Source organism: Stegodyphus dumicola, chromosome X1 (genome assembly GCF_044657685.1).
Source record: "Stegodyphus dumicola isolate Sdum_Otavi_A_Nest chromosome X1, ASM4465768v1".
Classification (NCBI taxonomy): domain Eukaryota; kingdom Metazoa; phylum Arthropoda; class Arachnida; order Araneae; family Eresidae; genus Stegodyphus; species Stegodyphus dumicola.
In genome coordinates this window covers 136171190-136183384 of record NC_140780.1, presented here as the reverse complement: position 1 = coordinate 136183384, position 12195 = coordinate 136171190, and the positions used below count along the sequence as shown (strand labels likewise).

At 36.4% G+C, this 12195-nt stretch overlaps 1 protein-coding gene across 1 annotated transcript in view; it reads right to left on the bottom strand.

Annotated features, from left to right (window-relative positions):
- Positions 1 to 12195, bottom strand: part of LOC118199509 (myosin light chain kinase, smooth muscle-like) — a 127525-nt gene that overhangs the window by 35905 nt on the left and 79425 nt on the right. Inside the window, exon 2 of the mRNA XM_085808502.1 lies at positions 3640 to 3685. Coding sequence (XP_085664628.1) covers positions 3640 to 3676 — 37 coding nt within the window. The 5' untranslated portion in view covers positions 3677 to 3685. The remainder of the gene's footprint in view (positions 1 to 3639; positions 3686 to 12195) is intronic.

The window sequence follows — 12195 nt, the reverse complement described above, 5'->3', positions numbered from 1 at the left end:
TGTTTGCCATATATTAAGAAGTTCGCCAAATGGATTATTCTTGGCGCAAACTGAAAAAAAAAATGCGCCAAGATATATCTTTGAATTTTTCCGCAAATTTCGCACCAGTTTTACAAAATTTAATATCTAGGCATAATTTTAGTCGTAGAATCGAAACATGGAAAAAGAATTGGTATGTTATTTCAGAAAAAGTCCGATTTTGTGTTAAAATGCCTATGTTAGAACAATGCTATATATAAATCTAATATATATCATAAGTCGCGCTTTCGAGACATGAAAAACGCAATTTGAATTTTGTCAATCGGCCCAGTAGAACGGGAGATAGAGAACTGTCCTTTTTTTTTTTTTTTTCGCAGTTTACATGTCTCTTGGGGAGACCTTTACGATAAAGTCCCGGATTGTTCATGCTCCTTCGCTTCTTGGTAGTCTAGCGATGCATCATTTCATGTAGTGTCACTGACTGGATTGCACTGCAGATATTTCTCTTACTTTAGAAAAGGCTTTTCAAGGTCACTGCTTCTTTCCCGTTTTACATTCACAGAAGATTTTCTGAGGGAAATAAGCTCATATTCACTTTCTACATGATTATGAGACTCCTATATAGGTATTTGAACCAGAATCGAATAACCAGTGTTCAGCGACCTTTCTCGACTCGACCACTTTACTGGAGATTGTAGTTCGAGTACTCTATTTTCCCTTTTTTCCGATTTTCTTAGTGGGCTCACACGGTCGGCTCTCACATGTTAAAATTGATATCTTAATTCTTCTCGTGGTGTAAGTTGAAATACTGGTTAATACCCATGAGCTGTTTATTGATCAAACAGCATGGGTTTGAAGTTGAATTACTTAGAGTTGTAGAACTACAATTCATGTGAAGTTGATAGCACAGAGTAGTTATTCAGCCTTAAATTTGAAGACATTCTGAGACTATTCATAGCAGTACTTAATTAAAAGCATCTTTAATTACGCGGAAATAAAACTGCTCGCCTGACATTTCTAATTTGATGTACTGAGTAAAAAATTGTTGAACCGGGTATGCATTCATACTTTATTGTTTAAAGATAGCTGTTATAATTTTAATTTCTGATTTTTTGATAAATTTGGATTAACTCGAGTATGGGTGTTAACACAAATAATTTTCACTGAAATTTCTTTCATTTTATTATTTACTACACAGTACTTTATATTTGTCTTCATAGTTGTATAATCGCCTTATGACTACTGGTGACTGAGATGATAAGGTTATCTTAGGTTATTGGAATGTGGAAAAGCCCATGAGGGCTATCTGTCTGTGGGAAAGGATGCCTTTTTGGAGAAATTTCTAAAGGAAATTGATTTGCATTCAAGTTACACATGGGTAAAACTGGAAGTTAACTGGTGAATTGCTCTTCAACAACGAAAATTCGTTCTTTTGGGACAACAGTATGTCTCTCTAGCAATGTAAACAGAAGTCTAATCCAGGCATCATATGACCACTAGACGACAGATAACATGTATACTCACTATTAGTAAATATACTGTGTCGTCTAACGGTAGACGATACAATTATTATAACTGAAATTCAAATTATACGACGTTTACTTGAAATCTATCTCTCTGTACGTATAGTTTTATCGTATACGAATATATGTCATATTTTATAATTCCTTGAGTGAACCGAAGACGCCACTCTGTACCACAAGTACCATTGTAAAAACTATTAACTATATAAAATCATTTTCTCAAAGTAATAAAACTCCCGAAGCGGCATTCTTGTCGCCCCTGTGGGAGATGTTGCTGTGAATAGGGGAGAGCGTGAGACATACACCCATTTACCCATGTTAGATATCAGGTGTCCCTGTCCTCCTTAGTTTGTCACCTGTCCATAAATTATACAAACAATAAACAAAAAAGATTACTAAATAATATAAGTAGGATAGACCAAAAATAGATACAAAGCATCACGTATTGGAACATCTAACTTATGTACGTTTTAATCATTGTTAAACATCTTTCAACTTTCATTCTCTAATTATATTTTTCTGTAAAATTAAACGTGATCGCAGATAACTTCATGATTTTAAGCGAATTCATACTTTGGACTTAAAGCCACTACCTTGAATTATTTATCTCTTCCAGTTACCTTGTTAGTTTTGAAAGTGCAGTTTCACCTACGCCTTCTTACTTTTTGTCTTTTCACTCTCGACGAATTGTTTCATTGCTACTCGTGTTACATACGTGTGGTTTTAAGGTATACCCGCTAAATAACTCGAACGGAGGTAAATTGAGCAACTCTGTGACAGGGATGCAATTTATACGCACTGGCGTAATTAAGAGTTTATGACATTTATATACTTAACCATTCTAATGTTGAATATTTTATGTGCCTCTACTACAGAACTTGTCCTCGATACAGTTTAATTCTTATTTACTTTACATTTTTATCTTTTCTAAGTTACTTTCGAAATTACTCTCCTGTCACCCTTTTATTGACAATTTGGTTTATAAGGATTTTTCACCTTCTTTATTGCTTTCCATCGTGGTGTCATTTAAAGTGCGTTCTGCTAGCAATTGGCAGCTTCAAAGTTCGAATCACAGCGATGGAATTGATGATTTTCATATTTTCGGGTTTCAAAAAAATTCTAAGTACATCTAAATGTGGCGCTTGAATTAAAATAAGGTGGGTGATAATTCGTTACTATGAGCATTTGGCTTCTGTGTCTCCTCCTCCCCAGTTACCCTTTAGGTGAAGGAGAATATGAGAAATTTTCTGCTTCCTTACCGGGTGCTCTTCGTGTTGTAATTGGAAGCACGTCAGGATGGATTGGATGGTTCTGAATTTGAATCCCGCCTAAGACGTCTCTAATTTCTTATGTTTCCTACTATGCAGAGCCGAATAGTCTCAATAGAATATTTAATGATTTGTTTCCTGTAATAATTTCTATTATTTATATTATGCGAGAAAACTTTTTAATAGACGAAACAATGTCTTTGGTCCTTTACATTATGTGGCTCGAATTATTTAATTTAGGCAAACCACGCGAAGTTATCTAAGTGAATTCTTTCTAAATTTTGATTGAGAGCACTTCAGAGGATGAAATCTGAAGGTCTCTTTTTCTCCTAACCCAACCTCTCGAAAATACTTTTAGATCAAAGAGATTTCAAGTGCCCCCATTTCGCACAGATACTACAGACATGAATATTAATGCATATTTCAGGATTCAAATTCAGTTCCAAAAGTGTATACAGTTAGCAGCCTCCTCTAACCAAGACCATATCATCCGGGCAATAACTTTTAAGGGGACATAAAGGAAATACGAGTATAATTAGATAGATTCCTTGATTAGATAATAAACTGTTTGAAAATCAGTAATTTATTCATTGATGTTTATTTCTCTCAGGAAACAAAGCAAGCTTTTAATTCTTCTATTTTCAACTAATATGTAATTTTCTGTTTAGTCTTGAAAGCTAGTTTAAGGAAATTTTCGTCGAGTTGTTTGTATAAATAAAACGGCCTTTTCTCTTTACAGCAAAGTTTCGTAAATAATGCGTTTGCACATTTCAAAACAATATTTTATTCGGTATTCCGATAAAATTTTGATATTAACGGACAAAAATATATACTTTTCTTGATCTAATTAAATCATTCGACTAACTCACCTTCTCCAGGGTCAGTTTCATCAACGTAAATCGACATCCTGGCTTCCTGAAACATAATAAAAATTATCAAATGATGAAAAACGCTGAAATTGTGGAAAAGAAACTAAACCAAGAAGAGCAAATTCTCAATATAAATAAATAAATGTTATCTGGATTTTGCTAGTAATTTTTTAAGAAATCAAAATTGTGTATTTTCTTTATCTTAAAAGCCTCATAAAAATTAATGCTACAGATTCATTTTAAAATGTTTTGTGGGTAAGATATATAGGGCTAGTAAATGGTTGATTCGTTTTGTAAAGGCTATATTTACAAAAGTATTTCACGTACACACATGAAAGGTATATGAAAAAAAACCACAAACTCATTAAGTTCATGCACTCTCTAAAAATATTCAATATGTACCCCTTTGGTGACATGACACACGTCCAGACGATAATCGAGCTCATTCCATACATTTTGTAGCATTTTTTTTTTCAGATGTTCGTCCTGTCAATTAACCAGATATTTGAAATACCGCAAAAGACTATGTGGAAGATTTTGCGTCAACGGTTGCATTTCAAACCATACCATGTGTAGCTAATGCAACAATGAAAGCCGGAGGATTTCGCCCGTCAACTAGATTTTTGCGTCAAAATGCAGGAAGCATTGGAGGCGAAGATTTCACCACCAAGTTGATATTCAGCGAAGAAGTAATGTTACACTTATCCGGGAAACTTGGTGAAATAGTGAAAAAAACTTCGATAGTTTTTTTCATATATTTTTCATATGTGTACGCTAAATACTTTGGGAAATTTAACCTTTTCAAAATGAAATCATTTATGCTAGTCCTGTAGTATACAGGGAAACATAAATGTCAGGCACATCAAACTTTCAAAAATTGTAAAGTTCCAGGATGTATATTAATGGCAAATTGTTTCAATGGATTACACCAGCAGTTCTCAACCTTTCGCCTCACGCGTATCATCTAAACAAAAATTGAAAACCTTTAGTACTACCCCTACAAAGTACTACTACTACCACCACTCTTAAACAAAGCTCAGATCGCATAAATTACGATTATTACATCAATCAGGATGTTGAGGTTTTAATTTTTGAATTTAATAGTTAAAAATACTTTGCTTCTTTGCGTACCACCAGTGGTACGCGTACCCCCGGTGAACCTCTGTATTACACCCTTATAGTGGTACAAGTAATATATCATTTGAAATTTCAGTTTATACTGTTAAATTTAAAAAGCCCTTTGTTTAGTGCGAAAGTGCGACGAGTTTCCAAAGTAGAACGAATTTTTAGGATAGTGCACTATTTTGCAACGCATAAACTTAATTGCGGTGACATATTTCTCTCATTCTTGGTGATTACAACATTTTATTCTCGACTTCTTATATTTTGCCCGAACAGAAAAAATGGGCTATTACTTTATTTCTTATGGTTAACTCTTCCAGCTTCAGCCTCTCGAAATCAGGTATCCTCTTAGTAACCTGACTTGTTAGGCTCACGAACCTTTGGGAAAGTTTCTTTAGACATTTCAACAACTTTTCCGTAAAACTGCATAAGGGTGTCGTTCGTTGAAACAATTTGCTATTAATATTCAATTTGGAATTTTCACAGTTTTTGAAAGTTTGATGCGCGCGACGTTTGAATCACCCTTTACAATGCTTTTATATAATAACATGTTCAAAACGTTTCTAAAAGGACTAGACCGCTTTGTTTTGTCTAACAATGGTTAGCTTTACAGTGAGGAACGCAAAGCGTTTATTTAGCTCTCTTTGTTTATCTAGTCGCAAAGATTCAAAAATAAATAAAATACGGAAATATTTAACGTCGCCCTCTGGAAGTTGAAATCGTATATTTAAAACTAAAATAAATATTGTAAAGAGTTATACTGTGTTGTATTTAAAATATTTTTCTTCTGTTTAAAAAAGATTAAGCAATAATTTATTTAAGATCATTTTCACTTTTTATCTTAAAATATTCAGCCTTTTATCTAATCAATGTAGGACATTTTAAAATTTATTTATGAGTATTTAAATTTTATCAGCGACTATCATATGATAGTTATCTTGGCTTTCTATGCTGTTAGAAATGTTATCAGTCTGATTTTCAACATCAGATGAAAGATTTGTTAAACATCGTTTACGAGACATGATTTTAGCTTCTTCAATTTGAAGCCAGAGCCGCTGTAAGCAATTTGAACTTATAACGCGCAGCCACTTACTTTCCTGCAAGCAGATCTTCCTTCTCCAGCTCTTAAAAACTTCAATCAAAGGTTAAAAGTGCACATGAAGACTGATGAGAGTATCCTGTACATTGAATTAAGTCCATTTCTATGAATTTATTGGCAAAAAAATTCTCATTTTAAAAAGTGGCCATTTACCTATGAACTAATATTATTTTATTACCAGTTTATTAACATTAATGCTATTAAACTTTCAAAATAATCTCAATGTGTATTCCATAGAAGACTGCATTCAAAACTTTGAGTTTCAAGACACTAAAGTTTGTAATGAGTTGTTCTTATTTCAATGCAAAAATAACGCATTACTTGAATGTGAGTAGAGGAATGAGAGTTCTGGATCGGGAGCTTAGGGAGCGGGAGTTGAGGGAGCTCCCGAGAAGGAAGGCTGAGCCGTGGGAGGAAGGCTTATCTGAAAATGGGGACAGGGAGCCTTATCAGGAAGTGGATGCGAGTAGAGTAGTTGCTACGTCACAGAAAAAGGACGTGTGCTGAGGTTTTATTAATTAGGTGATTTTGTAAGGATCTTCAGTTTTACTAACGTTTATTTTATTTTAAATCTTTCCTATCACTTCTTATTTTCTACTTCCGGCCAGAATTATAAGCGTTAAGGATTTTATGCAAAGTTTGTCTGGCGAACGCCAAGTATTTAAGTGTGGCCTTTTTGCCAAGCGAAAGAGAGGAAGCAGTGAGTTCGAAGTAGGCAGCTTACCTTAGAAGTTAAGCAGTTGCTATTTGCCTTCCAGGCCAGAGGTTTTAATGCTCTTCATAAATTAAACGTATTGTAGTGTTCACAGTCTCTGTGCTACATACGCTTCCTGTTATTATAAGGCCAATCTTACACGTGTATTATTCTAAAGTTAAATTAGTGTTTAGTTTTATTTTGATATCTTTTACGTTAGACCCCGAGTGGAGGGTCATTGTATTCCGAAGTACGGAAGTCATTGTATATAAAGAAAAATAAAGGGTTTTGTATACCCTTCGTCTGTATCCTGTCTACTTACTACAATTAGTGAACATAGCTTTAGTAAGCTCTCTGTTCTTAGTCAGGTCCTTGTACGTTTCCGAAGAAGGTTAGAAGAAACATTGAACCTGATAGTGGCGCCCAACGAAGAAAAATAACCATGGCCGAGTTTCAAGAAGAACCTGTGCTGCCTAAAGAAGCGGCTCAGAATCCAGAAATGCCAGCTGCCGCCCTGGAAGGATTCGGGTACATCGTCCAGACCATGCGCGCTTCGATGAAACCAGAAGCAACGTTTAATGGAAACTCACCGGTAACCAGTTTTTTGGAAAAATTGGATGACCACTTCATGCTCTACCCCGTGCACGAGTTTCAAAAAGTTACCTTAGCTACCAGCGCTTTGAGGGGCCAAGCGCTTAACTGGTTCAAATGTATCGGCAGAAGTCTCTTGGGTCAAGCAGGAAGTCCCACCTATACTTACGAAAATTTCAAGACTGCCCTACTAAAAGCCTTCCCTGTTGTAAGGGATCGTGCGAAATTAGAAACGGAACTTTTTAGTATATATCAACAAAGAATCGAAAACCTCTCGAGCTTTATTTTAAGAAAAATTCACGTTTTCAAGCTCTTGTATGGAAACCGTCCGGATCCTGAAATAATTCAAGTGATTTTGCCGAGGTTACTACCCCAAGTGCAAGACTTTATTGAATTGAGAAATCCGACTACACTGGAAAAGTTATTTGAGCTAGCAATCCAGTTTGAAAGTAGAAGAACGGCGGACGTCGAAAGAAGACGCCAGTATCAACAGCGAAACCAATTTGGTACGCCAAGACTACAGCAAACTCAAGCACATGGCTACGGAGAGAAAGCGAATCAGTGGGCAAGGAAACCCGAGCATTCAAAAACAGCCGGCGAACGTCGACAGTTCAATAGCAATCCAGTAAAAAAGTCTCAAGGCCAGGGGAAAAAGAAGGAAATTACGGAAAGGAAAAATAATTTGAACTAAAACGGATTTCTGCTGACGAGAGGGTGCGGAAATCCGAAGGCCACGAAAACCCCTCTTCCTACAAGATAAATACAGTAATGGTGAAAAATTTGACTCTTCCGAAGATTGAAGTCTTGGTAAATAATATCCCGGCCACCGCACTCCTGGATACCGGCGCGCAGTGTTCCTGTGTGGCAGAAGTCTTTTTTAGAAAGTATTTTCGCAAATACCGCATATATAATGCGGATAATACGACAGTATTAGCGGCGCAAGGAAAAGAATGTAAGTGCGTAGGTAAAGTACCTTTATATATCCGTATCAAGGACGAACAAGTAAAGGTGATGTTTTTTATAGTAAAGAATTTGCAAGCACATTTAATCCTAGGAATAGACTTTCTTTCAGACGCACAAGCTACACTGGATTTTAATGAAGCGTCCCTTAGGCTGACAATGAAACCAGTGCGTGTAGAAAAGGTTGAACCGCCAAGGTTAAATCTTGACCACCTGCCTAATGACGAGCAAGATAGAATCCGACAAGTGGTAAGTGAATTTGCTTCCTTATTTAGTGATATTCCAGGATTTACTCAGGTTACTAACCATAGTATTGACACCGGAGATGCATTGCCGGTTCGTCAAAAACCATACCGGTATGATAAGAATAAGGAAAAAATTATAGAATGGCATATTACCGATATGCTACGTAAAAAGATCATAACGCCCATCTCAAGTAGTTATGCTAGCACGGTGGTTTTATGTAAGAAAAATAATGATTATTCTTTGGAGCATCCAAAAAGGTGGAGATTCGCTATTGATTACCGTAAATTAAATTCCATAACGAAATATCCGGTATATCCGTTACCGATCATAGAAGAAATTTTAAGGAACATAAAATCAACCAAATTTATGACGACTTTAGACTTAACGAATGGTTATTTTCAAATAGGGGTCAGGCCTGAGGACGTGCCTAAGACTGCTTTTATAACCAAGTCTCGCACTTATGCATTTTTGCGTATGCCGTTTGGCCTTTCTGGGGCCCCAGCAACATTTCAGCGATGCATGGACATTGTGTTAAGACCTGTTCTTGGAAAGTCCACATTTATCTATTTAGATGATATCATTATTACTAGTGATAATCTCGACCAACATATACAGGATTTAAGACAGGTGTTTTCTTTATTAAATGAGGCCGGTCTAAAAGTTAATGTCGAAAAGTGCAAATTTGCAGCCCCTGAATTAAAATATTTAGGTTACAAAATATCGCAAAAAGGGATCGAGACAGATGAATAAAAAATAATCGCTGTACAAAAGTATCCGACTCCAAACACGGCAAAGAAGCTCTCTTCTTTTCTAGGACTTTGTTCATATTATAGGTCCTTTATAAAAGATTTTGCGGCTATCGCTGAGCCATTGTTAAAATTAAAAAGGAAAAAGGCAAGATTCTCGTGGACGGCCGAAGCCAATAGTGCTTTCGAAAAATTAAAACAAGCATTAACGCAAGCCCCTGTGTTGAAATTTCCTGAAAAGGATGAAAATTTAGAAATTTCAGCGGATGCTTCGGATTATGCGGTAGGAGCGGTACTTTCGCAAAATCAGCAGCCCGTGGCGTTTTTTAGCCGAACTTTAAATCAAACACAATGAAACTATTCCGCGACCGAGAGAGAGGCACTTGCAGTTCTGTTAGCAGTGCAAAAGTTCCGAGTCTATTTTGGAAAGGCGCCGATAACAGTATATTCTGATCATGCGGCGGTAACTAGATTGTACTCAGGGAAAAATTTATCCCCAAGGTTAATAAGATGGGCACTCAAGCTGCAAGAATATAATCTGGTAATCAAGCATACCCCCGGAAAGGAAAATATCGTAGCAGATGCCCTATCACGAATTAAATTAGACGAACAGGGTAATACCGTAAAAGTTGCAATGCTTACAGCGTGTACAATAAATTCCCGAGAAACTGTAATAACAGAACTAGGTAAGGATCCTGAGTTTGGAAGTATTAATGAGTATTTGAAGGATCCTGAAAATTTTAGCCACCAAGATATTGTGGCGATAAGAAATAGGGCGGCCCATTACGAACTAATAGATGGTCTATTATTTTATACAAAAACTACGAATTCCAACAACGAATTTCGACCTGTTATCCCAGCTAGTCTTAGATTAAATATCCTGCAAGAGCTCCATGACAGCCCTTTAGCTTCTCATGCTGGTATTCGAAAAACTATCCAACGCGTACGCGAGGCAGTCTACTTTCCTGAACTGCAAAAGTTAACAAGGGCGTATGTCCAGTCCTGCCCAACATGTCAAGCCGTTAATTATATTAATTTCCGCCCGGCCGGGTTTCTAAATAGTATTAAATCCGAATTTCCAAATGAAATAATGGGCATCGATTTATTGGGCCCTTTCCCAAAAAGTCAGTTAAATAAAAGTCGCTATCTCCTTGTTATGGTTGATCATTTTAGTAAATGGACCGAAATTGTTCCCTTAAAACGAGCCTCCGCGAAATTAGTTACTGATTCTATTTTAAATAAATATATTTTAAAATACGGGGCGCCCCTAAAACTTATATCGGATAATGGTCCTCAATTTGTAAGTAATATATTTGAAGACATGTGCCAAAAACTGTGCATACGTCATTTAAAAATGGTCCCGTATCGGCCGCAATCAAATATAGCGGAACGGGTCAACAGAAATATAGTGAAAATTATCCGTAGTTATGTTAAAAATTTTCATAAAAGCTGGCATAACTATGTCAATGAATTTGCTTTCGCCCTTAGGACCGCAAAACATGATACAACGGGAAAAACTCCTGCTGAGTTATTTCTAGGCAGAAAGATTATAACACCGTTAGATAAACTATTTTATGTGCAACAAAGAGCCCCAGAAATTAAAATGGGTGATATAGAAAAACTAATAAAAGAAGCAAAAAAAGAATACGGAAGTAGCAGAAAGAAAACAGAAATTATATTATGACTTGAAACGACGGGGAGTAACTTATAAAGTAGGGGATGAAGTTTTAAAAATCAAGCATTCACTTTCTTCAGCACCAGAAGATAAAACTGCCAAATTTTTTCCACGATTTGAAGGACCATATGTTATAGAAAAAATAACTCACGCTGTTGTAGTGTTAAAGGCCAGAAATGGTGAAACTTGTTCCGCAAATATTGATCAAATTAAGCCCTACTTCGATCGTAATAAAATGCAAATCTTTTTAGATCTTTTGCAGGATCCGGCACGGCAGACACCGCAGGTACAAGTTCCAGAGGTGGGAAAACGACAAGTACAAGGGCAAGCCAATGAGAGACAGAAGCAAGTGAAAAGAAAATTGCCCCGCGAAAAAATTGAAGGTAACAAGAAAAAGAAGCCGTTCCACCGTCCAGAAAACAGAGTTCACGAACACCCCCAGAATGAAGAAGGGAGAAGGACGACGTATGTGAAGAGGACCAGGAGAAATGACGGCAACTATAACCCGGCTTCAAAACGTAAGATCTACTCATCCGACAGAACTCTCCGCAGCAAAAGTCGCCGAACTGCGGAAGGGCCATCAGCGGCGGAGGAAAAAGTACAAGAAGAATTTGAACGGCCAACAACGAGGTCCAAGCAGGATCACGACAGAAGTTTCCCGATTCCGCCAAGACCAGCTGCCTACAAACTGCCAAGACCACAAGCAGAGCACAAAAGGAAGGTGTTCAAGGGTGGCCGTACTGGTGAAAAACGGAAGCTTCCAGAGGAAAGCACTGAAGGGCGAGCCCGTACAAGAAGGAGGATAAACCAGGCTACGGTCTGCAGTACCTTTAAAGACTGGGCCCAGAAAAGGATGTCCGAATATTACAAAGATAAGTAAAATTTTATGTTACTTTGCAAACTTAAGTTAATCTTTCATTCTTACTGCAAGTGGCAGATTTCAAGAAGTTTTACCTCATGCGAGGTCTACCTTTATCGCCAAAAGGGCGAGAAATGAGTTGTGACCGATTTTCTTATTATGTTTTCAATTACTCGCGCGTAAAACTAAAGTTGATGTATAATAGCGTTGTGTAAACTTAAATTTTTGTAAAAAGCTATTGTATAAATTTTATTTAAAACATTCTAGCAAGAAAGAAGTTTTAGTCTGAAAGACTTTTTGAAATGTAGTATTATTTCAATGTAGAAAGAATTGGCACTTGCTTTGAAAAGAATAGAAGTTAACAATGTACTACTAATGTATGTTTTCAAATGTGTAAAATTAACGGCATGTTGATATGTTCTTATATACATGTGAACTGTTATTTTAAATGTTAAAAATACCGTGATATGGTAAAAGTGAAAGTAATGTTAAAAATTTGTTATTCGTGTGACTGTAAAGATTAAAATCATGACGAATATGTGGTAAAGGTTGAATGATGTAGTT